Source organism: Lepidochelys kempii, chromosome 1, assembly GCF_965140265.1.
Source record: "Lepidochelys kempii isolate rLepKem1 chromosome 1, rLepKem1.hap2, whole genome shotgun sequence".
Lineage (NCBI taxonomy): Eukaryota > Metazoa > Chordata > Testudines > Cheloniidae > Lepidochelys > Lepidochelys kempii.
In genome coordinates, this window is record NC_133256.1 from 249135080 (window position 1) to 249162553 (window position 27474).

Consider the following 27474-nt stretch of genomic DNA (forward strand, 5'->3'; position numbering starts at 1 on the left):
TATGTGCTACTGAAATATGCTGTGAAGTTGGGAGATGCCCCTAGCTGGCCTTTTAGTAGGGACAAATGAGCACCCATCACTGGCTAGACAGGTGTTAATGGCTCATCTACAAGAATCCACTATCCCAGAGACTTCTCAGAGAAGGCATGTTCACCATGGGGGCCTAGCTGCCGGAAGAAAGTATAAATGGGTGGCAGTGACATCACCACTGGGCCTCTTTCCCCTTCACACACACCCTGCCCCCCATCTCCACACCTGGAAGATTATCTGGAAACAAAGACTTAACTAGTGAGATTGGTCCCAGGCCAGAAGAGAGTCCAGTCTGTCTATTGAGGAACTGTGCCTGTAACATCTGTTAGGATGAGAGACTGTTTAACAGACCAAGCAAGATTTGAATCAAAGTTAGAATTTAGACTGCATTTCTATTCTTATTTCTTAAGTAACCAATTTTGATCTCTATGTCTGCTATTTATAATCACTTAAAATCTATCTTTCTGTACTTAATAAATCTGTTTTATATTTTACCTAAAACTGTGGTTTTAGTTGAAGTGCTGGGGAAATCTCAGGTCAGATTACAAAGGCTGGTGCATGTCCACTTTCCTATGAAGAAGTGGTGAACTTATTAATGAGCTTGCATTGCCCAAGGGGTCTTGAGCAGTGTAAGATGGTACATTATGGGGATGCAAGTCTGGGGGTTGGGGTGATTGACTGGTGCCTTTCTTGGTATGATTCATGAGTGACTCAGGGAGCATTCACGTAATACAGCTGGGTGTGGGGCCCACCTGTTGATGGCTGAGTGATCACAGCGCCCAGAGGGGTGTTACTGCCTGTCACTGGCACAGCTTTGTGAGAGACAGGCCAGGCTACAGAATTAAAGGAGGCACAGTGGTCCCGCAGTTCCAGGTTGTACCCCGGGGTCCCCGTCACATATGTACAATACATTAAGTGCAGAACTGCACATCTAATGTGGAGAAAAACTGGTGCCAAAGGGACAGACAGCGATGATTGACTTTCTTGTATAATTAGAGAGCAATGCATTATAAACGACATTCAATAGCCTATCAACAGCGCAAGAAGGAACAAGACAGAGGCAAGAGTGGAGCTGCTTCATTAAAATTAGCTTTTCCTGTCATGTGCAAAACCATTTCACAGAAAAAGGGGACGGTTGCTGTGTATAGTATGGAACATCCAGATGAATGATCTGAAGAGGAAACTGTCATGTGATATGACATAGAATAATGCAAAATAGACTCTGTTACAGGAAAGCTGTTTCCATGTCAGCCTGTACATGGTGACTATCTGTCTCGAACAAGAGTTTCTTTAAAAAGATTTTTTTTAAATTAACGGATGGATTTTTTCTGTGCACTGGAGGAAAGACCATAATGGTCTTCAGCGCAGCTGATAAATGAGATATGTTGGTCCAGTGCTGCAGGCATCTTTTTATAACAGTCAGTCAAGAGAGAGGCTATTAAAGGGACACATCAACTTAAAACTTATGCTTCTGTTTGAACACTTTTAACCTTTTGCAAGTGATGCCTAATATTACCGTAATTTATAGCGATTAAAGGGGGAGGAGGGGAGTCTCTACTTTTCAATAGTTTCCTGTGAAGTCTGACACTTTATACATCTATTCAGTTTCATTGATTCCCATTTGTACTTTTGTATAGTCAGTCATTTTCCCTGTTGTTTTGAGTGAATCTTTCACACAGCAGCAGGAAAGCAAAAACTGGTTTTTTTTTTTTTTTTTTAGAAATAGGGAAATTGGATCGTAAAATAGTAAGAAATCTGGCACAGGGATTCAGCAGCACTTGAAAGTATTTTTAACTCATTTTGTCTATATTTCAGGTTAATGCCATCTCCTTAAAGTTTAATTTGTTTGCTGTTATTCTTTGGCCCAATCCTTCACAAATTCTAGTTCCCCCCCCCCCCCACCTCATGTAGCAGCTGTTCAGCTCTGTTCTCTTTGGCAGTGGTTCTCAAACTTCTTGTCACTAGAGGTCCTTTATTAGTGGTCCACAGAGAGCTGGCTGGTCACATGATGATGGCTCCTCCTCTTTGTTTCTGCTGCTAAATCGCATTAAACGATGATAAGAATACTTTCTTGAACTTCCTTTTCCATTTAAGGAATTGCATAGGGAGAGGAGGCGGTCCATGTTACTGCAAATGGGAGAGGAGATGGCCCATGAAGCAATCTCTGTATCTACAGTGATCCACAGCATGACAAAATTTGAGGATCCCTGTCCAACACTACTGCTCCTCCCTACAGACTTAGCCCTTCTTAGCCAGAGGATACCAGATCAAATCATGAATACTGGGCATAGGAAACAAGGGAGCTGGGTTTAATCTGCATCTTCTCACCAGCTTTGTGTCCATTCCCCTCTCCAGCCACCCACTCTCCCTCCATGGGTACCTATCACTATAGAAGTCCTGTAGGTGGCAGTGCTAAACTGCCCTCCCTACCAGTCTCTTCTAATGTTTTCCCTCATTACCCAGCATGCTTTGCTGTATTCACTATTGGAGCTTAGGACCCCCTGGTTGCAGCCTGCTCCCAGTGTATGTTAACCTGCACAGCAAACCACAGCATCCTGGACTGGAACTTTAATTTTATGTTTGGCAGCTTATCCCTGTGGGCCCCCAAGCCGGCCACCAGATGGTGCTATATTTTTTTTTTGCTACTGCAGATTGCTTCAGAGAACGTTGCTGCATCCGAGAAGAGCTCTGTGTAAGCTCGAAAGCTTGTCTCTTTCACCAGCAGAAGTTGCTGCAATAAAAGATATTCCTTCACCCACCTGGTCTGTCTGGTATCCCGGGACCAACACAGCTACAACAACTCTGCATGCTATACACTGGTGGCAGCTCTTACAGATTCTTTCCTTCTTCCCATGCCATTACTGTTGGTTCAACAGCCCACCAGCGTGTGGCATCACTCTTCCAGGAGGATTAGTGCCTCCATTGCAATCTCTGTGACATAAGGCCGAGCCAGGAGAGTGACTGTTTATGGGAAATAGGTCTCTGTATTTTAATAGTTTGAAAAGAGAAAACTTGGAGTGCAAAGTAAGCCATGGAATGAGGAATTGAGGGGTGGGGGTGGAATGAAGAGGAGTCTCTGAAGCCTCACGGCAGCTTTCAAGCTCTGGGAACCGCAGAGCTCTTCAGTGCTGATTTCAGGCTATGATATGCTGTCTGGTATGTATGGTATTATGGTAGCATTCCTATAATTAAGGGTCTCAGTGTTGCCATCGTCACCCCCTATTATAATAGATTATAACTCAGATATAATAATTTAGCTATGGGCTGAAATTAGACATACAAGTTCTCAGCCTAGGAGACAAAAGTGGTGTTTTTTTTACCCAGAAGTATTTTATTGTAGGTGGGGCTGGTAGCACCACCTATGATTAAGGTTGCACAACACTTCCGATTATAAGACCCCGTTTTTACTTGCCAAATTTTAACCAGTTGGGCTGAAATTTTCCATGCCAGATGTCTGTCTCAGGCTGAGTTAAAAAAAATCCATTAAAATAGTTCAGTTCTCACAACAAAGCTAGGGAAAATATGCTGTTTTGCCTATATTAACAAATTCTTGAGATCTTTTCTTGGAAATGACTTTGCGCCCCCATGCTCTGGAGCAGGAACTTGAAGTTTGGCAGGGAGTGGCCTTTGTGTCAGGGATGTGCCTTTTGTGGTCCCCATGGCCAAGTTATAAACCTTGGAAAAAATCATTTCTCACATGCTCAGTAGAGACTTTGATTTTAAACTGCTAAAATCTCTGAAAATTCTGTTTCGCTGGGTGTGCGCTATCTACTTACAGCTTAAGCTGAGCTAGTGTGAGTCTATCTGTCAGGGTCACACATGCACACAACTATGTTAAAAGAACATTATATTAAAGTTGTAAAACCAAGCATGCAAAAGTTAGGCAATTGCAGAATTAAGCTTGCCAGTGCGATCTTAATTTGTCATTGTGCATATGCATTATAATACAGTGTCTAGTTCTGTGATCACATGCCATTTTTTTCACAGGACCCCTGCCTCATTGGGTACACAGGATGGACCTTCCCTGGAGCTGAATCAGGGTTGTGTAATAAAGGAGGCTGTAGTCTGTAGGACCCCTCCTTCATTAGTTGCAGAAGTTGGAAGATGCATAATGAAAGAGAGGGAATTGCAGGAAGAGGAAAATGTGGTCTCACAGTTCAGGCAGTTGAGTGCTGCCCTGGGGAATTGGATTCTATCCTTGCCTCTGCCACAGAGTTCCTGTGTGATTCTGGACAAGTCAATTTAAGCAGACTTTTCACAGGTGGCCACTAAATTGTGTGCTCCTCATTTTCGAGGTGCCCAACTTGAGACCCTGGGGTCTGAATTGCAGAAATGATTTCACAGGTGCAACTGCAGTCAATGGGAGTGGTGCTTTGAACATATAAAGTGCTATACAGTGATAAGTACTCTGAAAAATCTAGTCATCTCAAATTGGGGACCTAAAAACAGTAAGTACTTTTGATCTTAATCTGTAAAGAAGGGATAATACCTCAGTTCTCCATCTGTATGTAAAAAAAACAAAAACACCATCCCCTCACCTCACAGACATTTTGTCAAAATATATTAATGAGTGTTTGTGAAGCACTCAGATACTATAGCAATGAGCACCAAAAGCTAAACAAGTAGTTACTTGGAGCCCCATGCCCTGTGCGAGATCTGCAACTCATGGGTCAGCCCTGGGTCTCCTGCTGGCGGTGGGATGAAAGGAAGAAACAACCTCCCTTCTGCACCTGTACCTGTGGCAGGAGGATCAGAAGGGGAGGCAGTTTGGAGCCGTGTAAAACTCTGAGACCATCCTTCCTACATGCGTCATTTTTGTCTGTCCAATGATAACTGGGCTCTTGCCCAAATCTGTCAGTACTGGCCCTGGTGCTAAGTGTACAACCAAGGGTGATGCAAGGAGGCTCGCTGCACTACCCCTTATGGCGCCTATGCAGGGGCCAGCCACAATTGCAGTTCCTGTGCTCTCCTATGTACAGAGACCGCTCCTTGCCCATGCTCCCAAAAATTTGGGAGGGGGGAGCTGGGGCCAGTGGCTCCATTCCCTGCCTGTGCTCCAGCCACCAAAACTAGCAGACCGCAGAGAGGGAACCCTTGCTGAACTTTGAAGGTATGTGAGGCACTTGAGGCAATTTTGCTCCTCCTGGAGCTCCCACTGGTGTGATATGAGACCACCCTGCCTCCCAGCATTAGACCATGGCCTTACTGGCATCATCTGTCCTTAAGTGGCTGTATGCATGGTCGGGGTTGTTGAGGAATTTAGTACAAGAACTTTAACCCTGTTCCTCTGCAGCATTGGAAATCCTTGCTGTCCCCAAGGAATAATAGACCACAGGCCTGGGAATCAAACTCACTTGCTTCATGGCCGTGCGTAGATACAATCACTAGGCCCCTGGGCAGGGCCCACTTCTCCATTTAAACTCGTTGCATCTGCAGCCAGTCCAATCTAGGTTTATTCTTATTGGTATTTAGAAAGGGTTGAGATGTACGTGGAAACACATGTCGTGCATTTGCAAATGGAGTTGCATCACTAGGATATGAATTTGCATAACAATTAGAATGTCTAATTAAGCTGAAACTTCATGTCCTTTTAATTATGCCATTAAGATGTCTAATTACAAAATGAAGACATGTAATTATGGGGCGACAAAACTTTATGAAATGTTATCCTGCTCACTGGAAATCATGTTTTTTAAAAGAAGCCTCAGTTTATACAAATATCAACTTTCCTGACTAAAGCTGGGGTGTTCGAGCCCCGACGGTAACGTGCTCTGCCGTAAGCCCTGCAATAGGCGGGCACAAATGAGTATACAAAAAAGAAAGAAAGAAAAGGAGATTAGTGCATGTGAAAGGTGCCATGTTAACCGTCCTAGAGAGTGAGAGGTAGGGTGGTCTTGTGGTTAAGTTGCTACACTGAGCCTCCAGAGAGCCTGGTGCAGTTCATAGCTCTGACACAGACTTGCTGTATGGCCCTGAGCAAGTCACTTGAACTCTTTGTGCCTTGTTTCCATTGCCTCATCTGCTGAGATGGCTATCAGGGGTTCTAAGGGCACCTGTCTCCTAGGAACTGGACTGAGGCCACCAACTCATTTTGCAAAGATACCAAACAGCCACAAGACGGCAATGGCTTTTGGTTGCTTCAGAACTGGATCACATTTGCCCATTGAGATGACGCTGGTGAAAGGCTCGAAAGCCCATTATTAAAACTGTAGAATGATCACAGGCATGAATTTTAGCATTTGTTTTGAAAAAGTCATAGCCCTGTTGGAAGAGGCTGCACTCTGAGTACCCGGCCTCCGAGAGTAGTGATGAAATATTGTATGGGTCTGCCATACAGGCCTGCAGTCTCCCATGGGGCTTCTCTCTGGAGCATAATGCCTGTTGATTGTCTGTGCAAGTGTTATTGGCTTTCTTTTTTTAATTGGATGCGACTCATCAGTGATATTAAAAAAATTACTATAACAAACCTGCGGTTTTATTATTACCTATCTCTTGAGCCACCAGCTCCCTCATGACAACATGCGTTAAAAGAATTGTTCAGTAGACCAGAACAGTGTGGATTAAAAGATGATTGCTGCCAGATATTGGAGGTATAAATGTATATAAATTTGCCCTTGCCTTCCTTGTATATCATTAAAACACTAGGTATTTCATCTGGAATAGGAACACTATGGTCACGTAAACTTTGTAGCTGGAAAATACTTTTGTCCCTAAAACTGGTAGATTGTGTCTGTGTGTGTGTGTGTGTATGTCTGTCTGACTGTCTATCCTATTCTGACATGAAACTATGTTAAAATGGAGTTAAGGTTAAGAGTACATATCCTAATTTAGAATTTAGATACATTAAAGGGATGCTGTAATTATCCCCAAATCAAGTGTTTATAACCCCATATGTTCATAGATAAAAACCATTTGAAAGAAATCCATGCTTATTCAGATATGGAAATATAGAGTTAGGGCACCCAAACAGCCTTCTGAGTCTGCCCTTTCACTGACTCTTAAAAAATTTCCTGTATAATAAAAAACTCACTGAAATCTTGTGCAAAAGGTATATTCAAATACATATTTGGAGGGATTACTGATTATTTTTCCTTACTGTGCTTTATAATTGAAAGTACCTCCTTTATCAGAAACATTAATTCTGTCATGCAGGGGCATGATGTGATAACCATACAGGTTAGATAAAGTGTTATTTTAGTGTTTGTGGACCCAGATGAGATTTGACTGATTCTTAAAGACACAATACATTTTAAAAAATCTTTTCCACCCCTCACTTTGTCACACTATATGGCAGAGTTTTATGGCCAGATTCGCTGGTACACTTTGGCTGCTTTATCCATTTCTGGAACAATTCAAAGTGGCCAGAGCATACAAGCCAGTTAAACTGAGTTTACAGCTGCTCTGGTTTGTCAGTGCAAAGCAGAACAGTCAGTGTATATCACAGTTTCCACCCCCTTCCTGTCCTCCAAATTCCCTAGCTTCTTGCACCTCTCTACGTTACCCTGCATGCACACACCCCTACTTCTCCCTCCTTCACCCTCTACATTCCCTTGTGCACACACACGCATACACCCTAGTTTCCTCTTGTTCCTGGCTTAACCCTTGACTAGATCTGGTAGTTTTTTGAAAATAAATTTAGGATTAAAGGTCACTTTTTGCCATTTTTTATTAAAGTTTATTTGTCATGAAGATCTGCCCTCTTTTAAATGGAACTGTTCTCAATGAGTCTAAAACCACAAGGCCCTCTGTGCTGTGAGGAGGCAGAACACAATCTAACTGGGAAAAATGAGAGACCCGTTCTCAAATGGCCACCAACAGAGGGCAAGTGTGCTTCCGTCCCTTTAAATAATGGGAGAGGGCAACCATTTTGGAAGATAGTTCTTTGTGGAATTCTCTTAGGGTGACCAGATGTCCCGATATTTGGGGCTTTTTCTCATATAGAGGTCTATTACCCCCGTCCTGATTTTTCATACTTGCTATTTGGTCACCCTAAATTCTTTGTTTCAGAAGAACATTGTATCCTTCAGTCTTTGCTGTAGTAGATATCTTCAGTTATGAAAAATAACTATGTATGTAAAATAACCATTAATTCTAAAAACTTATTCAAATGTAGCCTATAAATAAGATTTTAGTGAGATTCAACTATATGGGAAGTCTGAGGAGTCTCTTGGTCTTCTACTGAAGTTATTACATGCCAAAGGAAAAAAAAAGTCTGACACGAGGTGCTAAATTTCATAAATGACCCATTTTAATTCATTTTAATTCCTAAACATATTAAGAGATTTACATGTAAATACTCAGACAGTTCATTCTGTACTCAAGAGTAGATGCTGTAATTTTGGGGAGCACACAATTTGTTTTTCATATATAACAAAGAGTTTGAATCCCTGTTTTATGTGCAAAAACCCTAACTATGGAGTTGCTACTGATACCTTTGTTGGGGTGTATGTGTGTGTGTATTGATATCTCTGTGTGTGTAAAATAAACTGGGGGACATATCATAACACTTACCTGTTTACCAGGGATAAGCCCTATTTCAGCAAAGTATTTTCTGTTTTCCCACCCAGCCTTCCAAAAAAGTCTTTTCTAGTTCCAAGTTTCAGTGAAGTTAAAAAGTGTACCACAATTTTTCTCTCTAAACATCTCTATTTATAGCTCTCAGATGTTGTCAAGTATGCATTGCATCTTTGAAGGAGATCAGACACAGAAAGAATGAGAGAGAAATGTGGGATAATTTCAATGGTACATGAGTCCGTGATGATTTCATATTGACTCTTGAACGGTATCTTCTGATGTAAACTGTTTACACTAAATGATAGAAGATGTATTGTAAGTACTCACTTAGTGGGGGGTTGATGGGGCATTGCCACCTCTGTTGTTTATTAATTTATTATCTCTTAAAGGCCAGAAGAATTATCATACTTATTATTAATCATTATTATTTATTTTCCTCTTTGTCTTTGCTGTGTATGCATCTTTTGTTCTCCCTATTGTTCTTTTGCACTCTGATCTGTGGAGGGAAACTTGACAAAGCCCTGGCTGGCATGATTTAGTTGGGGATTGGTCCTGCTTTGTGCAGGGGGTTGGACTAGATGACCTCCTGAGGTCCCTTCCAACCCTGAGATTCGATTATTCTATGATGATTCTATGCGCTTGGGCTATCCTGTCTGTGACCACTGCTCTAACCACTAACCCACTCTTCCCTCCCAGAGCCAGCAACAGAACCCAGGGATCCTGATTTCCAATATGTCACTCAAAGAGCTGTGTAAATCACTGGCAAAATGTATCACATTCCCATCCAGTAGGTCAGGGGTTCTCAACCTTTTTCTTTCTGAGGCCCTCTCCCTCCCCCCCGCAACATGCTGTAAAAATTCCATGGCCCACCAGTGCCACAACAACTGTTTTTCTGCATATAAAAACGAGGGCTGGCATTAGGGGGTAGAAAGCAGGGCAACTGCCTAGGGCCCCACAAAGTTAAATTGCTCAGGCTTCACTTGAGCCCTGGGTAGCGGGGTTCAGGGCCCTGGGTTTCAGCCCCGCAAGACGTGGCTTTGGCTTTCTGCCCTGGGCGCCAGAGAATCTAACACTGACTCTGCTTGGGGACCCTGGCCATCTTAATGCCGGGATTTCCTAGCTTTCCAGTGCTTGGCTTTGCAACCTTAATGCTATTTTAATACAGCTTTTTTTTGCCATGTAATTTCCCAGGTTGTTTGAAAACAACAATCACATACAGTGGGTTTTTTCCCCACAAAACTGAGGAAAAGCAGCTAAAATAGCAGAAATACCCCACAATTGTAGGGTGTCGGAATGTGTGCTCAAACATGGCACTATTTTTTCCCCTGCCTTCTGAGTCATTGTGTGCCAGCGCTCAGCATGGCTATGTTAGTGCTCTGCTTACCATCTCGTTGTAAATCATGTTTTTATGCCTTTTGAAAATCTACTTCAAATGTAACTGGAACAAAGAGCATCAGAAGACGGCTGCATCCCTGAAAAAAAGGCCATTATGTGGAGCTGCCAGAACATTCTGAGGCTGACAATGATGAGATGCTAATGAAGGGGTGAATGGTCTCCACACTTGCAGTATATTTTCTTTCCTGTGCTCTCATGAGAATCAGTGCTAAACTTTGAACACCGTTTGTGCTATTTAGCTCTTTTTTTTTATTAAGTATTAGTTGATCACATCATCTCCTTCATGCAGTGTACTCAGTTTTATTTCATTTTGCAATACATGAAGATCTGTGGTTTTGGTACCATTGAGAGAAAATGCATTGTATTGTCGATTGGATAGCTATGAGTACCAAAATCTGATGCATTGTATGTGTTTTAATGATCATTCTATTTATATTTTCAAATTAAAACATCAACAATAAAATACAAGTAAGTACACTAGTCTATAAAAAAATGTTTTTGCCCCTTACTTTATACACTGAGGATATCAAAGTCCCCAAAATGAAAACCACAGTTTAGGCAAACCTAAAAATAAAATAAAAATAATCCGTAAATAAATAAAACATAAATAATCATTTAATAATAACTAATCAGTGAATAAATAAATAATAAATACTAAATAAATAATACATAAATTAGCCCCCCCATACATAAAACATATAGTAAATGTGGACTTTTATGCCTTCCCCCCTTTTCTTTCTCCACAATTCCCTGTCACATTGAAATTGTGCGCTTGCATGAACCAAAGATAGTTTGTTTCTATTCAGAATTTGTGCTCCCACAGGTTTGTCTTGTCATCTAAAAAATGTTGCTATCTAAAAATGATCAGACATGTACTCTGTTATAATAATTTCTTTTTAAATATCGTCACAGAGGAAAATCAGCAGAAGTTGATCTATTATAAGACATCATTTGGGGATAAAAAAAGTACAAAATACCACTAACTAGATACCTTAGTCTCACTTTGTTTTGCTGGTCACAGGAGATCCAACTCTCTATTCACATTTCTAGTTATGGAATATTTCAGCACCCAGAATTCTTTGAGACTGGGAGAAAAAAAATCCAGATGTGACACAAAAGATGGTTTCCTTTGACAAGTCATTTCAGAGTCCAACTATTCTCCCTTTTATCTTTTTTTTTTGTGAAGGGGAAGCACGCACCTTCTGTCCTTTAGTTAGGAGCAGAGCAAAGCATCTATATATCACCTAGGGCTTTTCAAGTGGAATGTGTGAAGGTTGTGTGACTATCAGACTCTTCCACAGAGGCTCCTTAAACTGAGAGCTGGGGTCCAGGGGGTCAGAACTCATTGGAATTAGTGGGAGTTGTTCTATTGACTTCAGTGTGCTTTGTCCCTGTAGTGTTACTATTCAGTTAAAACTTTATTGGGTATCTGGCTAACTACAGTTGTTGTTCATGCTTATCCCTGGCAGACTTCAGTACCTAAAAACACCACTCCTATTTAAAATTGATTTTGGCATAAAGGTTTCAATTGTTGTGTCTGATGATGTGCAGCCACGGCATTTGACTGTAGGTGTACCTGGGAGTTTTTCCGTTGGTTTTTGGTTCTTCCTATTTTATCATGTTTTAAGTTGCTGACTAGTAGCTGGCAAATCAGTTAGCCAGTACATCTGGCACAGTAGCTACGTCTCCCTGAGATACTGACAGTATCTTGTCTCTGGTACTGCTAATTCCAGCTTGAGTTCTTGCACCAATGGTCTAAATGGGTAGTGGGGAAGGGAATTGACCACTCCCTTTTGCTCCCTTCCCCTGTGCCACCAGTCAGAAATGAAATGTGTGTTCTAATCTCACTTATGTTATGGCAGTGTACCTTCATTGACTTCAGGGGTTTCTTCTGATTTACCCTGGTGTATCTGAGAGCAGACTCAGGTGCCCCAAAAGTTTCCAGGCCTAGATATGCTGTGTTGAGGTATCTCTTTTCTCTACCACTTGCTCCTGGGGAATCAGTCCACTAGCTTTTGCAAGTGTGCCTAATAAATGGAGCTACAGAGCAATGCCTCTGTGTTGATTGTGCCATTTGACTGATTGCAGAAAGCATCTCCTCCCACTCTTACTCCAGGAATTCTACTTGATCTAATTCCTCTGGAAAGCCACATCGTGACTACATCCAAAATTAACTTCTTGTCTATTTAACCCCTTTCCTAGGTACTCCACCTCTTCGTTTTCCAGGCTGGAGAAGGTGGGTATCAGGCATCCTGCACCTTTGCCTTTCATCGGAAACCTGCTGTTCTTTCGCCAGGTAAGAAGGCTTTGAGTTGGTATCTATCCAAAAATGTTTTAAAAGAGCAGGGGAGATGGGGAGGAGGGGACAGGAGAGAGTGATCTTGTAGCTACTGATTACTGCTCTTTGAGGATCTTCCTGTGGAAATAACAAGCACAACTCACCTTTGTGACCAGAAGAAACATAGCAAGCAGCTACCTACAAGAGGCACTGATTTAAGGACAAAATGAACCAGACGGAAAGAAAGGGTGTTTCTGAAGCAAATTATTTGAGCTTTTCCAGGAAAGTTCATGACCTTGGTGGAGTAAGCTTGGCTATGTGAATAGAACAGATTATATTAACTAGCTCTGACTGGTTTGTTCTGAGCTGCTTCAGTTTATACAGCCCTCTGTTGCTGATTGTACATGTTTATTTCAAAGCATGTAACTTTGTCTACTCCCAATCAAGTAAATGAAGTTAGATATCATTAACTAATACTGCTCCCTGCCCCCAGCTTTAAGGTCTTTTTTGAGGGAGGGGAGTTTTGTTTAGTTTTGGGTTTTTTTGCTCATGTACAACAACAGAACTGTTTCATTGAGAGAAACTTTTGTTTTATGGTCTGATTTCAATAAAGGCCAAGGACCCAGTCTCTCAATCTGAGTTTACAGTGGAGCACCGTCATTTTTCAGGTATGGAGCGTTAGTCTCTCCCATTCACATTGGTGGCTTTCCATGTTGGTTTTCAAGATTCCAAAGCACTTTGTGAAAGGAATCTGGAATAACTCCAGTGTTCAGGCCATATTCCCCCCCAAAAGGCTTAATGTCCAAGATTGTCTGAGAAATGTTAATGAGTATAGTTCTTTTTGCTGTCAAAGTGGTTACACTCCCAGTATCTGATTCATTGTTTGGTAAGGCATTTTGAGGTACCTGGAGTATTAATGTAAATCCAGGTTTCAGAGTAACAGCCGTGTTAGTCTGTATTCGCAAAAAGAAAAGGAGTACTTGTGGCACTTTAGAGACTAACCAATTTATTTGAGCATAAGCTTTCGTGAGCTACAGCTCACTTCATCGGATGCATACCGTGGAAACTGCAGCAGACTTTATATATACACAGAGAATATGAAACAATACCTAAATCCAGATTCAATTCTATGGTGAAACTAATTTAAATAGTCGTTTTCACATGTGCACCCAGTTTCAACCAGGAGATAATTTAAAAGGCTGAATCACCTTAACAAGGACTGGAAGGCAGTAATGAGACACGGAGCTGGTCAGCTTTAGCACTGCGACTTGAAACCAGCCTGGAGACTGAAAGTAACTAATCTTGTGTCTCTTTGATGACAAAGCACAATTGATCCCTGTCCTGGCACTTTTTCAGCAACCGGCTGACAGAGAACTGAGTCACCCTCTTACCCCTAGAGGGAGTTGCTCTTGAACAGGGTTGAGGCACTGGTGAGAGTAATGTGGGGAAGTTTTCGCTGCTGTTACCTGTGCTTATACTTAGACAACTTTAGTGAAACTGGTTTCTTTTATATGCACTAAATTAACATAAACAATATAATGAAGAGAAAACACATGCTATTTTACAGGGTTTTTTAAAAATAAAACAATGTAAAACTGATGTGCAATTACAGCTTTATATTCATGCATGAGTACTTAGAAATAAGAATTCTGGATGGGATTTAAACAGTGCTTAAGTTCTTAACAGCACAAGTCCCATGGATTTGCAGTCCTAAATCATTTAGGTTCTTTTGAAAATGCTTCTGTTCTATTGTGGGTGGGCATTATTAGTTCTATCGCTGTCAGTAGGAGCTAGGCACATGCTGTATTTAGTCCAGGCTCTTTGTAATTTGTTTTTCTCCCCTGATAGGTTCTTCTGTATTTTCCTGTTCTGTTTCTTTGATTGTTTTCTCAGAAATAGTGCCCATAGCAACACACTGGTAACAGGAAGACCATGTTTGTGCTGCAGGCTGTTTTCTAATGGTAACATTTTCACATACACATGTACTGTACTGAACTCAAAAAAGGACATCTCCTCCTCTCCCAGTAAGAGATAAACAGAGGCAATATGTCATCTTACTGGGAACTAGGCTGGATTTTATGGACCTAGTTGTGAGGGCACAGCAGCAGTTTGGTGGCTGGGTTAGTTTTTAAGGACAGCTCAGATGCAAGAAGTAAAATGCTTGTACATCCCGTCATCATGTATAGAACAGTAAGAACTCTTTGCACTTACATATCAGATGCAATAATGTGATTGTATATAAGCGATCTTGTAAACAGCCTTTCTTCCAAGCCTCTTCGAAAGGCCGAATCCTTCTCCTGTACTCAGCATTGCCAACCCCCAGCATTCAAAAATCATGGCAGGCCTCCCAAAATCATAAATGGTTTAAAAATCATTAGATTTTAAAAATATATATTTTAAGGTTTTTCCATTTGCTTTCTGGGTTTTGACTGTACTCAGGTCACATTTTCAAGCTTTTCTCTGCAGCCATGAAGGCTAGAAACTTTTAAAAATGAACACTGAAATTCTCACATAATCTCATAAATCCAGGAACTGGAGTTTTAAGAAAAACACCAAATACCACAAGACTCACAATAAAATTGTAAGAATTGATAACACTTATGCTTACTTATATAGCTGAATAAAATCTATGGACCTGATTCTTTTCTCACATAAATCATGTAAATCATCAGGTGTAGCTCTAGTAAAGTTAATGGGGTTAATGCCAGTTTTATTTCATCATATAAGTGAGAGGAGTATCGGGCCCTATCTCCCTTTCTCAGATTGCCTTGAAATGAGGGGGAAATATTACTAATGTGAGTAGGATTTTGCCCAGAGTGCTTCTTTTTTATTGTAAACCTACAAATCAAATTTCTGTTACAAAACTCAAACATGTTTTTCTATATCTCTTCTGTTTAAACAAAAACGCTTTATTGAAGAGTAAGTATTGTTTAGTTTGAAAAAGTAAATGTAGTGTTTGTGAAATCTCTGGTTGTTGGCTGGAATGAGGGTCACTGCTATGAAGTGTCGTTTGAGAGCTGGAAGATGGTGAGTGGCGATGGTGGGGGGAGAAATTTGTGGGGAGGTGCAGGGAAATGAATAAAAAGGTAAACAGCAAGTTGTTCCATTACTCGTAAGGTCCCACTTCTCTTTTAAGAACAGGAGAGAGCGACAATCACACCCTGAAATTAAAACATACCCAAGTTAATCGGCTAAAGAAAAGAAGATATGGAATTTTTGCAGTCCTGCAGCTGGGAAATTACCTCAGAGTCCAAGATATTAGATTAAAAATACTTCGATTACATTAGAACCATTTGCAGTGGGTAACATCTGCTGCAGGAGTAAAAGTGATTATGCTGTAAAAACATTGTGTTTAATTTTCCCAGTAATTGAGCAGGAGATTTGCAGCAGACAGAAATGCAATTTCACCAGGAACACTTGAGTGTTTCTCATCCTCCCTGCAACAATCTTGCATTTTTCTTACAAATCTGTGGGAAAACCAATGGGGTTTCCTCCCCTCTTGGAAGCATAACCGGATATACAAAGCGTACACAGAGCACGCAAACAAAACAGGGCATTAGAGCCACAGACTATTTAAAAACTGAACAAAAATCACCTCTTAATTCACAAGCTAATGGTTTTATTATGTGACAAATGAGTTCAAAACCTAACATATATAACACGGCCCTTCCCCCAAGAACCAGAGAGAACACTTGACCTGTTGCTCTTACAGTGTTGAATCCCCTCCCCCTGTACCTCGACCTTTCCTAAGAAAGCAGGTATCAGTTCTGCTGTTTTAAAATGTCATTATCTTGATATTTTAATGGTTCGAGTGATCGGGTACTTTACCTGTGGGCACTATGTACTATTCAACTTGCTGTTGATCTTTGCTGAGCTGAAAAATGTCATGGTCTTGGGGTTTTTTGGTGGGAGGGACTTTTATAACCAGTTGCACCTTCTAGACTGTTGGGTGAGCTGCTTTGGGTCCGTATATTGGCATGTTTATATTTTAGTTTCTCCCATTATTCATTCAAAGCTTCAATCATGCTTGTGACTGGTTGTGTGCTGCCTCCCTGCCTTGCATTTTAATGAACGACATCGCTCTTTTAGCCCCTTTCTTGGCATGGACAAGATGCTCTTTGTTTGCTCTGTTTATTCCTGATTGGGCTACTTGTCGTTCCTGGGCTTCCCCTGAGCAGCCCTCTTCTGCTGAATGGAAAATGGGCACTGTATGGATGCTTTGTCTCCTTCAGTGTTGGATTGGGCTGGGCTGAGCAGTTTAATGGAGTGAAGGGTGTGGGGAGAAACAAGAGATCAAATGTGATTCTTTCCCACTACTTATCTGCCAAAAGCATCCTTTGATATGCAAGTCAAACAAAATGCAGGGCCCTTGCCATAATGAAATTAATTCCTGTCTAATTTTTGAACTAGAAAGCAGCACATCAGTGTTTGGATATAGAAGCTGCAGCATTGACTGTTCAGGAATTTAATGACACAGCACGTAAACCAAAGCAAGGTTTTAGAGAGACAAATGGTGAGGAGAATGGGAGGGAAAAAAGAGGGAGCTCACAACTAATCTATTGGCCTGTGTTAATTGCAGGAGTAATATAGCTTGCACTGACAGTAAAAGCTTGCATATGGTTTTGTGTTGTTTGGTAGAGATAAACAAGAAGAGAGGAATGGAATGGGGAGTGTTTGTTTGCCAGTTGATTGATATTTAAGTGGGAACTGGAAAACAGGGCCTTGGCATAATGAACAGATATCTCATTATCTTTCCCATTTGGTCTTGGACATGTATTGCGGGCTGACACTGTATCCTGTAAAAATGTACTGGGTGGTTTTAATCATCTCTAATGCATTGGGAAAATTCTTCTCACATTAGAGGCCTGTTTATATATTTCTACTGAATGAAACACATGCATGCATTACAAATACAACTCTACCCACTGCACAGAGTGCTGTATTGTACTGGGCTTTGATTCGTGGTATGGATGTGCATATATCTGTGTATGCATTCTCTCTCCTTAGCTTCGTCAATCTCCTTTATTTTGATTTGCACTTGATACTGCCTCCCTTGTACAGGACCCAGTCAATTTGGTTCTGCACATGGTCTAATAGGTTTAATTTTTAAATCTGTTTTTATACAACCCTAGCGCTCCTGAAACTAAGGGGCTGTAAGTTCTAATACAAATATAGGCTAATAGGAATGTAAGAGCCAAGAAGGAGCTCTGTGTGTCTTCCTTACGCAGTGCTCCAGTGCTGATCTGTTGAACTGCTATTACAGTTCTGGGCTTCACTTGAACAGAATTGTGCTCAAATGTGTATTAATGTTGTACTGCGCACAAATGGTTTAGGTTTAGACCCACCTAATTTTCACATGTGACTTTAAATATCAATTTGAACTCTGGTCTCCAAGGGAAGAATGGCTAGTATGTTGATAACCCTTTGTGCAACCTATATGTTTCAGCAGTCTTAGTAAGATAGATCTATTTGAGATAGTAGACTTTATAAAAATAGGTTATTTCACAATTCTCAGTGATGTTAGTCTGGCTTTGACTTTCTAAGAATCAGTATGGTATTAGTAAATTTCCATTTAAGGGAAAGGGAATTAGCAAATGCCCTTGTACATCAGAAAGAATTCAAGGTTTTGTTAAGTTTCTTTATTTTTGACTTAATACAGTGCAGAAAGGTGTGAAATGTAACGTAACATCCATCTCTGGTTACTTTAAAAAGTTATCTCACAGGTTTGGTAATATACTGCTTTTCAACTCTAGATTGTGGTCTGGTTTAAATCCAGATCCAGCTGGTAATGAAAGTTGTTACCACAGCTTGCTTGGTGGCCTAAGTGAAATGAGTTTGGTGGTCTCAGTCTAGTTCCTACTGGATAGATACACACATGACCGAAATAAAAAGAAATGCCCCCACAGCTGGCACAAAGTGGTACCCTGGTTGGCAGTGGAGACTGAATCACCCTCTAAATCCTAGAGGTGGCCTATTCAGGTTGGGATTGAAGCATGTTGATGGGGCATTGTGGGAAAGTTTGCATTGCTGCTGCCTGTGATATATTGATGAATCAAGAAATTGTATTGAATGTTAGATTTTTGAATTATGAGTATTAAGTTTTGGGAGGTGCTTCATGATAGGTTGCAGAGAAATGAAATAAAAATAAAATATTTTGTGTAGATAGAGGACTTTATTGTTCTCAGGCTAGCCATCATCAAATTCTCACACTCACATATACTTTGATATACCTTTCTCATACATGAGAACACTTTAGTATGAGTGTGTGTACATCAATGACAAGAGAATGTATATAAAAAGGGAAATCTTTGGGGCCTGCTCCATTGTATTTAGAGATGCTCCTTTTTGAAGAATACATGTGGAAAACTTGAAGGGAACTTTGTTGATGATTTTAGGTCCAGAATTTGGAGTGGTTTTATTCTTTTTCTTGTAGCACAAAACCTTGAGAGTCCCCTGATTTTAGGAGTTGGTGATAGAATTGCGAGAGCATCAATGAGGCCCAAGTAAAGATGCTGAGCATAGTATTTTGTTACTCACAATCCAATAAGGTGAAGAAATCTGAGGGAAGTGAGCTGAAAGCTTAGGGTGAGCAGACGTCCCGATTTTTAGTTCTTTGTCCCGCGTCCTGACCGATGCACGGTCGGGATGCCATTTGTCCCGATATTGAGGTTTGGCTGTTCCGGCAGCTTTTTTTTTTTTCCCCTTGCTTCGGCAACACTGCTTTTTTTTTTTTTTTGCTTCCCCCATGTCTCCCGATATTTTGTCCATTTCATCTGGTCACCCTATGAAAGCTGCTGGGCCAGGAAAAAAACAGTGTCTCCAATATTCATCATAAAGGCATTCAACAGCTGTCAGCGAGAGGTGATGTTTCATGGGCACCTTTGGAAGTATTTCTGTGTCACTGACTAGTCTCTCTTCGCACTTTCTATTAAATGCAGCTCTTTAACACACTCAAGTAAGATACTGTCCCTAACTGGCAACAAGAGTAAGCAGAGACCATAAATATAGCCACAGGGCACATCTAGTGTGACCGCCTTTTCAAAAGGCAAAAGTGAGACACGTGCAGGAGCCTCGCCCCCTCCATGGCCCCACCCCTGCTGCTCCTCCTCTTCCTCCCCCAAGGCCCCACCCCCCGGCTAGGCCGGAAGCCAAGAGCTGGGCTGTGGTAAGAGCCACCAAGTTGCTTGGGGAACCCCAGACCCTCCACCTGCCCTGGGTGGGGGGGCCAGGAAGATCGAGAGCAGCCCCTGGCCCATGTCCCCACCGAAGTTCCCTGTAAGCTGCGCGGGTGCGCAGCAGCCTATTAAGCGCCGCACAGGTGGTCATGAAACCTGCCTGGCACCTGCCACAGCCGGGGAAGTGGCGCCCCTCCCCCGGCCCCAACTCAGCCCCGGACCTGCCGCAGCTGGGGCGTCCCTCTCCTGACACCAATCCAGCCCTGGCCCGGACCTGCTGTGGCTGGGGCGCCCCTCCCCGGCCCCAACCCAGCCCTGGGCCTCTTGCGGCCGGGGGAGAGGTGCCTATCCCGCGGCCCCAGCCCCGGAGCTGGTGCAACAGGGAGAGGCACCTCTCCCTCCCCTCTCCCGCCCAGGTGCTGCTGCGGGGAGAGAGAGCTGGGGGGAGTCCTCTCTCCATGCCATAGCCCAGGGGCAGACTGCACCCCAAACCCCTCATCCCTGGCTCCACCCCCAAGCCCGCACCCACAGCCGAAGCTCTCACCCCCCACCCCAACCTTCTGCCCCAGCCCTGAGCTCCTCATCCTTGGCCACACCCCAGAGCCCACACCCCTAGTCGGAGCCCTCACACCCCTACTCTCTGCCCCAGCCCTGAGCCCCCTCCCACACGACAAACCCCTCAGCTCCACCCCCACCACACATCACCTCCATATTGGTGCACATAACAAAATTCATTCCACACATGGGTGGGAAAAATTAGAGGGAACATTGGTCCCCGCCCTCTGGGGCATGTCGCCCGGGCAGGTGGAGGGTCTGGGGCTCTCCACAGTGGCCTGGGCTCCGTTACTACTGCCCGGCTCCAGCTTCTGGCCTGGCCATGGGGCAGGACCTTGGGGAGGAGAAGAGGGCGGGGCCTCATGGCAAGGGGGGCCTCAGGCCCACTTCAGCTCCCCCCGCCCCACACACACACACCAGGAAGAGGCTGGCGCTGCCCTGGAGCCTTAGACAGGCGCAGAGCAGTGCCGCAGGGAATTGGGACCAATGCTGTCCTGGAGTCGTTCAGCCCAGGACTGGGACTTGACTTCTGCATTTTGGGACTGTCCCGCCCCATTCAGGATGGGTGATCACCCTAGGAACATCATTTGGGTTCACTTGATTGGTTTTAAGCACCAATGCCTTAGCTCCATCCATCTATCCCCTTTGAGCTTATTAACTTGTACTCAGTTCAGAGACATGCTCATACTGCTGAGGCATGCGTATATTTCTCTGCACTCTGTGGAAGCCTTTCTATGGAAATGCTGAGTGCTGAGGCGCCCTGCGTTTCTGTTAGCAGCGCTCGGTGGCATGCTGGATGAAAACCAGAACCCTCTCTTTTTAAAATAACAGTCTTGCAAGAAGCTAGAAACTGTAAATAAAACATACAAAGCAATAAGCAAATGGGACCAGCTCACATGTGACTATATCATGAGAATGGAAGCTGCTAGAGATTCAAGTTTTGAAGCTGGTTGGGCAGTTTTATTATTACATGCTTTCTTGCTTCTCCAAATAACAGGTTTTCCTCTCTAGGGGAGGAGGAGGACATCTCTGCCATCCCTTCCAGCATCTTAGAAAATCCCCATTGTTTGCCATTTTGCTAACAATTGGCCCAGCCTCTGTCACCCTATCAAATGCTCTGTGTATGTTTATGCTGCAAAAAACAAAAAGGGGACTCTTCTTAATTCATATGAAAATATCAGTGAAGGTGAGACAGCTCACTTTGAATTTGCATTAGCAGCTCGAGTTAAAGTCTACAGGAGAGCCTGGGGTTGAATTCAAACTGCTAACCCGAGTTAAAAGCCAAGTTGCCATATCTTCTGGGTTAAAATAGCAGTGAATACATGGAAACTTGGCTTTTAACTCAGGTTAGCAGCTTGAATTCAACTCCAGGCTCTCCTATAAGCTTTAACTTGAGCTACTAACCCAACTTCAAAGCCGAATTGTCTTATCTTCCCTGCTATTTTACCCCATGTTAGCTAACCTGAGCTAAAAACACACTTGTTTTTTCAGCCTAGAAATAACCCCCGGTCAAAAACGACTGGATGGGGACTCCCTTTGGCGCCAGAGAACAGCTATGTAAAAGTGGTCACAGTTTTGCTGGTGAGCTGTGTAATGCTTTCCTTAGCTGCTCTTATTGGCAAGCTGGTTTTGTGTAACTATAGAAGCTTACCTTATTAAATGCTGTGGGGAGTGGTGCTTCAGGCGATTGCTAATAGGATGTGAAGGACTTCACCTCTACAATGGAAGGAAGAAGCTTGTTAAGTGGTAGCACTGGTGAATGAGAATTGGGACTCTTTTCAGAGTAACAGCCTTGTTAGTCTGTATTCGCAAAAAGAAAAGGAGTACTTGTGGCACCTTAGAGACTAACCAATTTATTTGAGCATGAGATTTCGTGAGCTACAGCTCACTTCATCGGATGCATACTGTGGAAACTGCAGAAGACATTATATACACAGAGACCATGAAACAATACCTCCTCCCACCCCACTCTCCTGCTGGTAATAGCTTATCTAAAGTGATAATCAAGTTGGGCCATTTCCAGCACTCTGTACTCCCAGCTTTGCCATTAACTCCCTGTGTGGCTTAGGGCAAGTCACCTATGCTGAGATTTTCAGTTTCCAATAAAACTAATGGGAACTGGGTATCCAAGTCTCCTTGGTGTCTTTGAGAATCATGGGTTTACCTGTTCTGTGCCTTGGTTTACCCATCTGTATAACTGATACAATATATTAATACTTACTTAGGGGAGCGTGATGAGAATTCTCTAATAATAATATGACCTAGCTCTTTGTAGAACTCAAAACACTTTTCTAAGGAGGGATCAGTATCATTATCCCCATGTTACAGATGCAGGAAACTGAGGCTTGGTGAGGTGACTTGATCAAGCTCACCCATTAGGCCAATGGCAGAGCAGGAATAGAACCCAGGTCTCCCATCTTGTGTTTGTAAAACAAATTATCCTCTGATAAAAGATGACATACAATTGAAGAGTATTACATTAGTAATAATAGCAATAAACAATATTTTATCAGTTCCAATCCAGTCTAGATCAGAAGTGGCCAAAAAACATTGCTATTCAACAGCTGTTTGGTGGCTTATGTGAAATGATTATCTCCATCCAATTTCCATTGGAAAGAGGTATGCATCACACAAAGTTTCCATCACAACTGGCTCTCTTGTTAGCAGTTTCATCAAAGAGGCTAAAGATTTCATAGATGTGGAGATTAATCTACCCTGTATTGATGGGTACTGTGGTTGAGATACATTACTGGGACAGTGATATATGGGAGGTTGCCATGAGCTATAACTAAGGCTAAGATTTTGTCATGGTTATTTTTAGTAAAAGTCATGGACTGGTCATGGGCAATAAACAAAAATTCACGGAAGCCATGACCTGTCTGTGACTTTTGCTGCTGTGGCTCCATGGTTTCATCATGGGGGCTGGGAGCTGTGGGGTTCTCTCTTTACCCTCAGCAGCTGGAAGCTGCAGGGGGGTACCCTCTGCCTACGGCGGCTGGGGGCTCCAGAGTGACCATATTTCCCGAAGAGAAAATGGGACATCGACAGCGGGTCGCCTGAGGCGTCCGCCCCCACCCCTTCTGCGAGGCTGTTGCCCATCGCTGGAACCCTGAGGAGGGCCCCCTTAGGAGTCTGTCACCTGTTGCTGGAACCTTGCACGGGGCCCCTTGTCACCTGTCACTGGAACCCTGCCAGGGCCCCACGGTCCGTCAGCTCCAGAGTCCTGCAGCCCCTGGGGCTGAAGCAGAGAATGTCAGGGAGGTCTCTGGAAGTCACAGATCTCCATGACATAAATGTAGCCTTAGTTATAACTTTTCTAAGAATACCTCACATTTACATAGCCTCTTTCATCCCCAAGAATCACAAAGGCTATCCTGTACGCAGGAATTACTTCACGTACCACTGAAATGCAACTATCTTTGGGGTGAAATGCAGCAGTTATTTACAGCAACACTAAACAACAGTTTAAGTCAGCAAGTGAAGTATATCCAAGTGTAATTTTAGGGGGCTGTAGGTAGGCAAAATGTAACCACCCAAATTACACTTTAGCCTGAACTCCAGGGTAACAACTCCTCTGTCTGGTGACTGTAAGGAGTCAGCACCTTCGCCGTGTGTCTCATTTGAAGAATGACACAACGTCATGAATAAAGGACTTCAGAATCCATGGCTCTGAATCCAACACCTTGTACACAGACACTTAAGAAGGGAGAAATAATCTGAATAGAATAATGGCAATCTGTTAAATATATGCTGTCGTCATGTTGGTGAGTTATTGGCCTGGGGAGAATGTGTATTGGCCAAGAAAAGTCTCTTGGATTCTTAACTTAATACAGAACATAAAAGAATCACTGCTATATTAAATAGGTGCATCTCCATTGACATCAATTAAGTTGCATTCATTCCCTCCCGCTTTAAAGTTAGAACTTAGTGAGTCCAGACTCTGTTTCCCCGCCTTTATTAGAATGCAAAGAACTCCCCATCCAAATGAATACAACTACTTATAATAATGGCCAGGTATCAGTTATAGTGCTGGTATTATAGATAACCCAGAATGGTTGCTGATAACAGGCATTTTCCATGAGCCAGCACATTTAGCTGAATCTTAACTTTATTAGCAGTTTTAGAGTAACAGCCGTGTTAGTCTGTATTCGCAAAAAGAAAAGGAGTACTTGTGGCACCTTAGAGACTAACCAATTTATTTGAGCATAAGCTTTCGTGAGTTATAGCTCACTTCATCGGATCCGATGAAGCTTATGCTCAAATAAATTGGTTAGTCTCTAAGGTGCCACAAGTACTCCTTTTCTTTTATTAGTAGTGTCTAAATGCATTAGCCATGTGCTCTTCAGCATATGGTAAATACATACCGATTTATTTTCATTAGCGTTTTGTTAGAAGTGCTGCATAGCCCTAACTCCATCAAAAATGTTTACAGCATGAGCCGTTTCTTAAAATAAAAGGCTGGGCTACAATCATCAGCTTGGCCTGGAAAGATTGGAGAGTGAGTGATAATGAGAAGCAGGAAAGTGTAGCCGTGTATAGGTTGGAAGTCTCTCAGCTAGCTGGTCCCGGTTTTGCAGGTCCTTATGCTAAATAACAAGTGGAGGGCTCTGTACAGCTCCCTCTCCAACCATGTACCCTCATATCCTTGACATTCCACCCTCATCTGTAACACACCTCAGATCTTGTTAGCCACCATAGGAACATGAGTTTATGAGGCTGCTTGGCCTCCATGACTCACTCCGTATGAGTCAGGAAGTGAAGACAAAGTGCAGTTTTCCACAAGGGGAGCAGCTGGGTAATGCAGGTGGGGAAATGAATCTTTGACATGGCTCACTGAGTCAGATGGGACAACAGAGGAGGTATTAAGGATAGTATTCTGGGCATGTGACGTGGTGTAGGGCCCTGTGTGGCTGCATAAATTGCATAGGAGTAAAGCTGCCATCGCACCGATGTGGGTGGAAATACATATTCTGGGAGGCCAATATTTTTATTTATACTTTTTGTAGCAAAAGTGAAACTTAACTAGACAAACAGAAGAATAAGGAAGGACTGACTTGTCTGACTTGTATTAAAATAATAATAATAATAAAAATACTTCTTTAAATCCTCAGGCAAAAAACTGCAATTCCAAGTGCTGGTGGGCTTTTGTAGGTGAAGACCTCATTTTAATAGAGCTCATTTGAAATTTTTCAACCAAAAACAGGGTTTAATCAAAAGCAATTATTTTTTTGGGAATTGTCAATTTTTCAATGGAAAATTTCTAAACAAAAGCAAAACAAAATTTGTTATTGCAACTGGAATTTTCATTTTGGTTTGGTTTCTGAAAACAATTTTTTTTAAACTTCTGATTTGTTTCTTTTCTTTTTTCATCATCGAAGGCAATAGAATTAATAATATCATCTAGGGATTTTCCCCTCACACGTTTTGCTTTTGGTTTTATTCCATTTTTCCTTTTTCCACTCAGCAACTTTTTGAAACTTCCTCAACTTTGGAAAAGTTACAGGATTGCTAAAGAAAAAACAAACCACTGTAACTTTGTCACTGTACAACTTTCCAAGATGAAATAGTTTTGAAAAGTTAGAGTGGAAAAAGGAGAAAGGAAACAAAATTAACAATCCTCCTCACCACTGGACATTATTCGTTCTGTTGCACTCAGTGACAAAAAGAGGGTGGGGAAGAGAAACAGAAAAGGGAGGTAAGTGAACATTTGAAATTTTGAAAAAAAAATCCACAAAACACAAAGAAAATTGTTCTAGATTGAATCCTGCAAAATGGGAATAATTAGATTTTTTTTCCCATTAAAATCATCTTTCCCATCTTTTGACTAGCTCTGCTTCTTACACACTGTATCTGGTGGTTCTTAGTCAATTTGTGGAATAGCCAAAGGTGAAAACATTTCTTAGGTAAGATGACGGCAGGATCCTTGTGTACCTGATATTTGGGCTTGATGGCATGGAAGCCTGATGGCAGCAATGAATTGTCTAGGAGGGTTTGTGGGCCTGGGGAAGGGAAGATTAAAGACTCCATTGAAAGAAAGGGGAAAAGGTCTTACGAAAAGATGGGGACTGGGAGGAAGAGTCTATGGGGGGGGGGGGGGGAAGGGGGGAGGAGAGGGAAGGAAGCAGTCAGAATAAAAGATTAGAGGGGAGTCCCAAAGTTTTGATGGATTCAGGGCACATTTACTATTATCCAATATACGTTGCTTGCAAGGAAAGGAGGAGTGTTTCATTGAATTAAGGCCAGGACAGGTTGTGACCTGCCAAAAGGCCCCTTGGTGCTTGACGAGGCACCTGACTGAACAGGACATAATGGGAAATGACCAAAAAGCTGGTGATTCATCTATTAGTGTTCACAAGGTTTACCACTTGAAAAAGGATGAACACACCTGATCAGGTCAGAAAATATACCAGAAGGGTCACCAGGCTATCTTTCAGCTGTTTCCCAGATTTGCAGACGTCCTTAGACTTGATGTGCATTATAGAAAAAGTTCATTGGAAAGGACTCTTCATAACTAAAAAGAGGGAAAAGTTGTTCATGATGGAGTTAACTGTAGCCTATTTCCCAGTAAATGACCTTATATCGGAGACCACCATTTTAATAAAGAGCCTTGCAGAGTTCATGTCAGATAGAATTAGGGAGTATGCAGGAAGAAAAAGAGTACTTGTGGCACCTTAGAGACTAACCAATTTATTTGAGCATGAGCTTTCGTGAGCCACAGCTCACTTCATTGGATGCATACTGTGGAAACTGCAGAATACATTATATACACAGAGACCATGAAACAATACCTCCTCCCACCCCACTCTCCTGCTGGTAATAGCTTATCTAAAGTGATCATCAAGTTGGGCCATTTCCAGCACAAATCCAGGTTTTCTCACCCTCCGCCCCCCTCCCCCCCCAACTCACTCTCCTGCTGGCAATAGCCCATCCAAAGTGACCACTCTCTTTAAAATGTGTATGAAAATCAAGGTGGGCCATTTCCAGCACAAATACAGGTTTTCTCACCCCCCCACCCCCTTTTTAAAAAAAAACACACACACAAAAACTCACTCTCCTGCTGGTAATAACTTATCCAAAGCAACCACTCTCCCTACAATGTGCATGATAATCAAGGTAGACCATTTCCAGCACAAATCCAGGTTTTCTCACCCCCCCACCCACACACACAAACTCACTCTCCTGCTGGTAATAGCTCATCCAAACTGACCACTCTCCTTACAATGTGCATGATAATCAAGGTGGGCCATTTCCAGCATAAATCCAAGTTTAACCAGAACGTCGGGGGGTGGGGGGGTAAGAAAAAAACAAGGGGAAATAGGCTACCTTGCATAATGACTTAGCCACTCCCAGTCTCTATTTAAGCCTAAATTAATAGTATCCAATTTGCAAATGAATTCCAATTCAGCAGTTTCTCGCTGGAGTCTGGATTTGAAGTTTTTTTGTTGTAAGATAGAGACCTTCATGTCTGTGATTGCGTGACCAGAGAGATTGAAGTGTTTTCCGACTGGTTTATGAATGTTATAATTC

At 42.4% G+C, this 27474-nt stretch overlaps 1 protein-coding gene across 5 annotated transcripts in view; it reads left to right on the plus strand.

Moving 5' to 3' along the window:
* The window catches only part of TBXAS1 (thromboxane A synthase 1), a 316405-nt gene that overhangs the window by 64654 nt on the left and 224277 nt on the right, over nucleotides 1-27474 (plus strand). For all 5 annotated transcript variants that reach the window (XM_073323035.1, XM_073323050.1, XM_073323042.1 and 2 more), the window contains one exon: nucleotides 12142-12235. In XM_073323035.1, the coding sequence (XP_073179136.1) occupies nucleotides 12142-12235 (94 nt within the window). The remainder of the gene's footprint in view (nucleotides 1-12141; nucleotides 12236-27474) is intronic.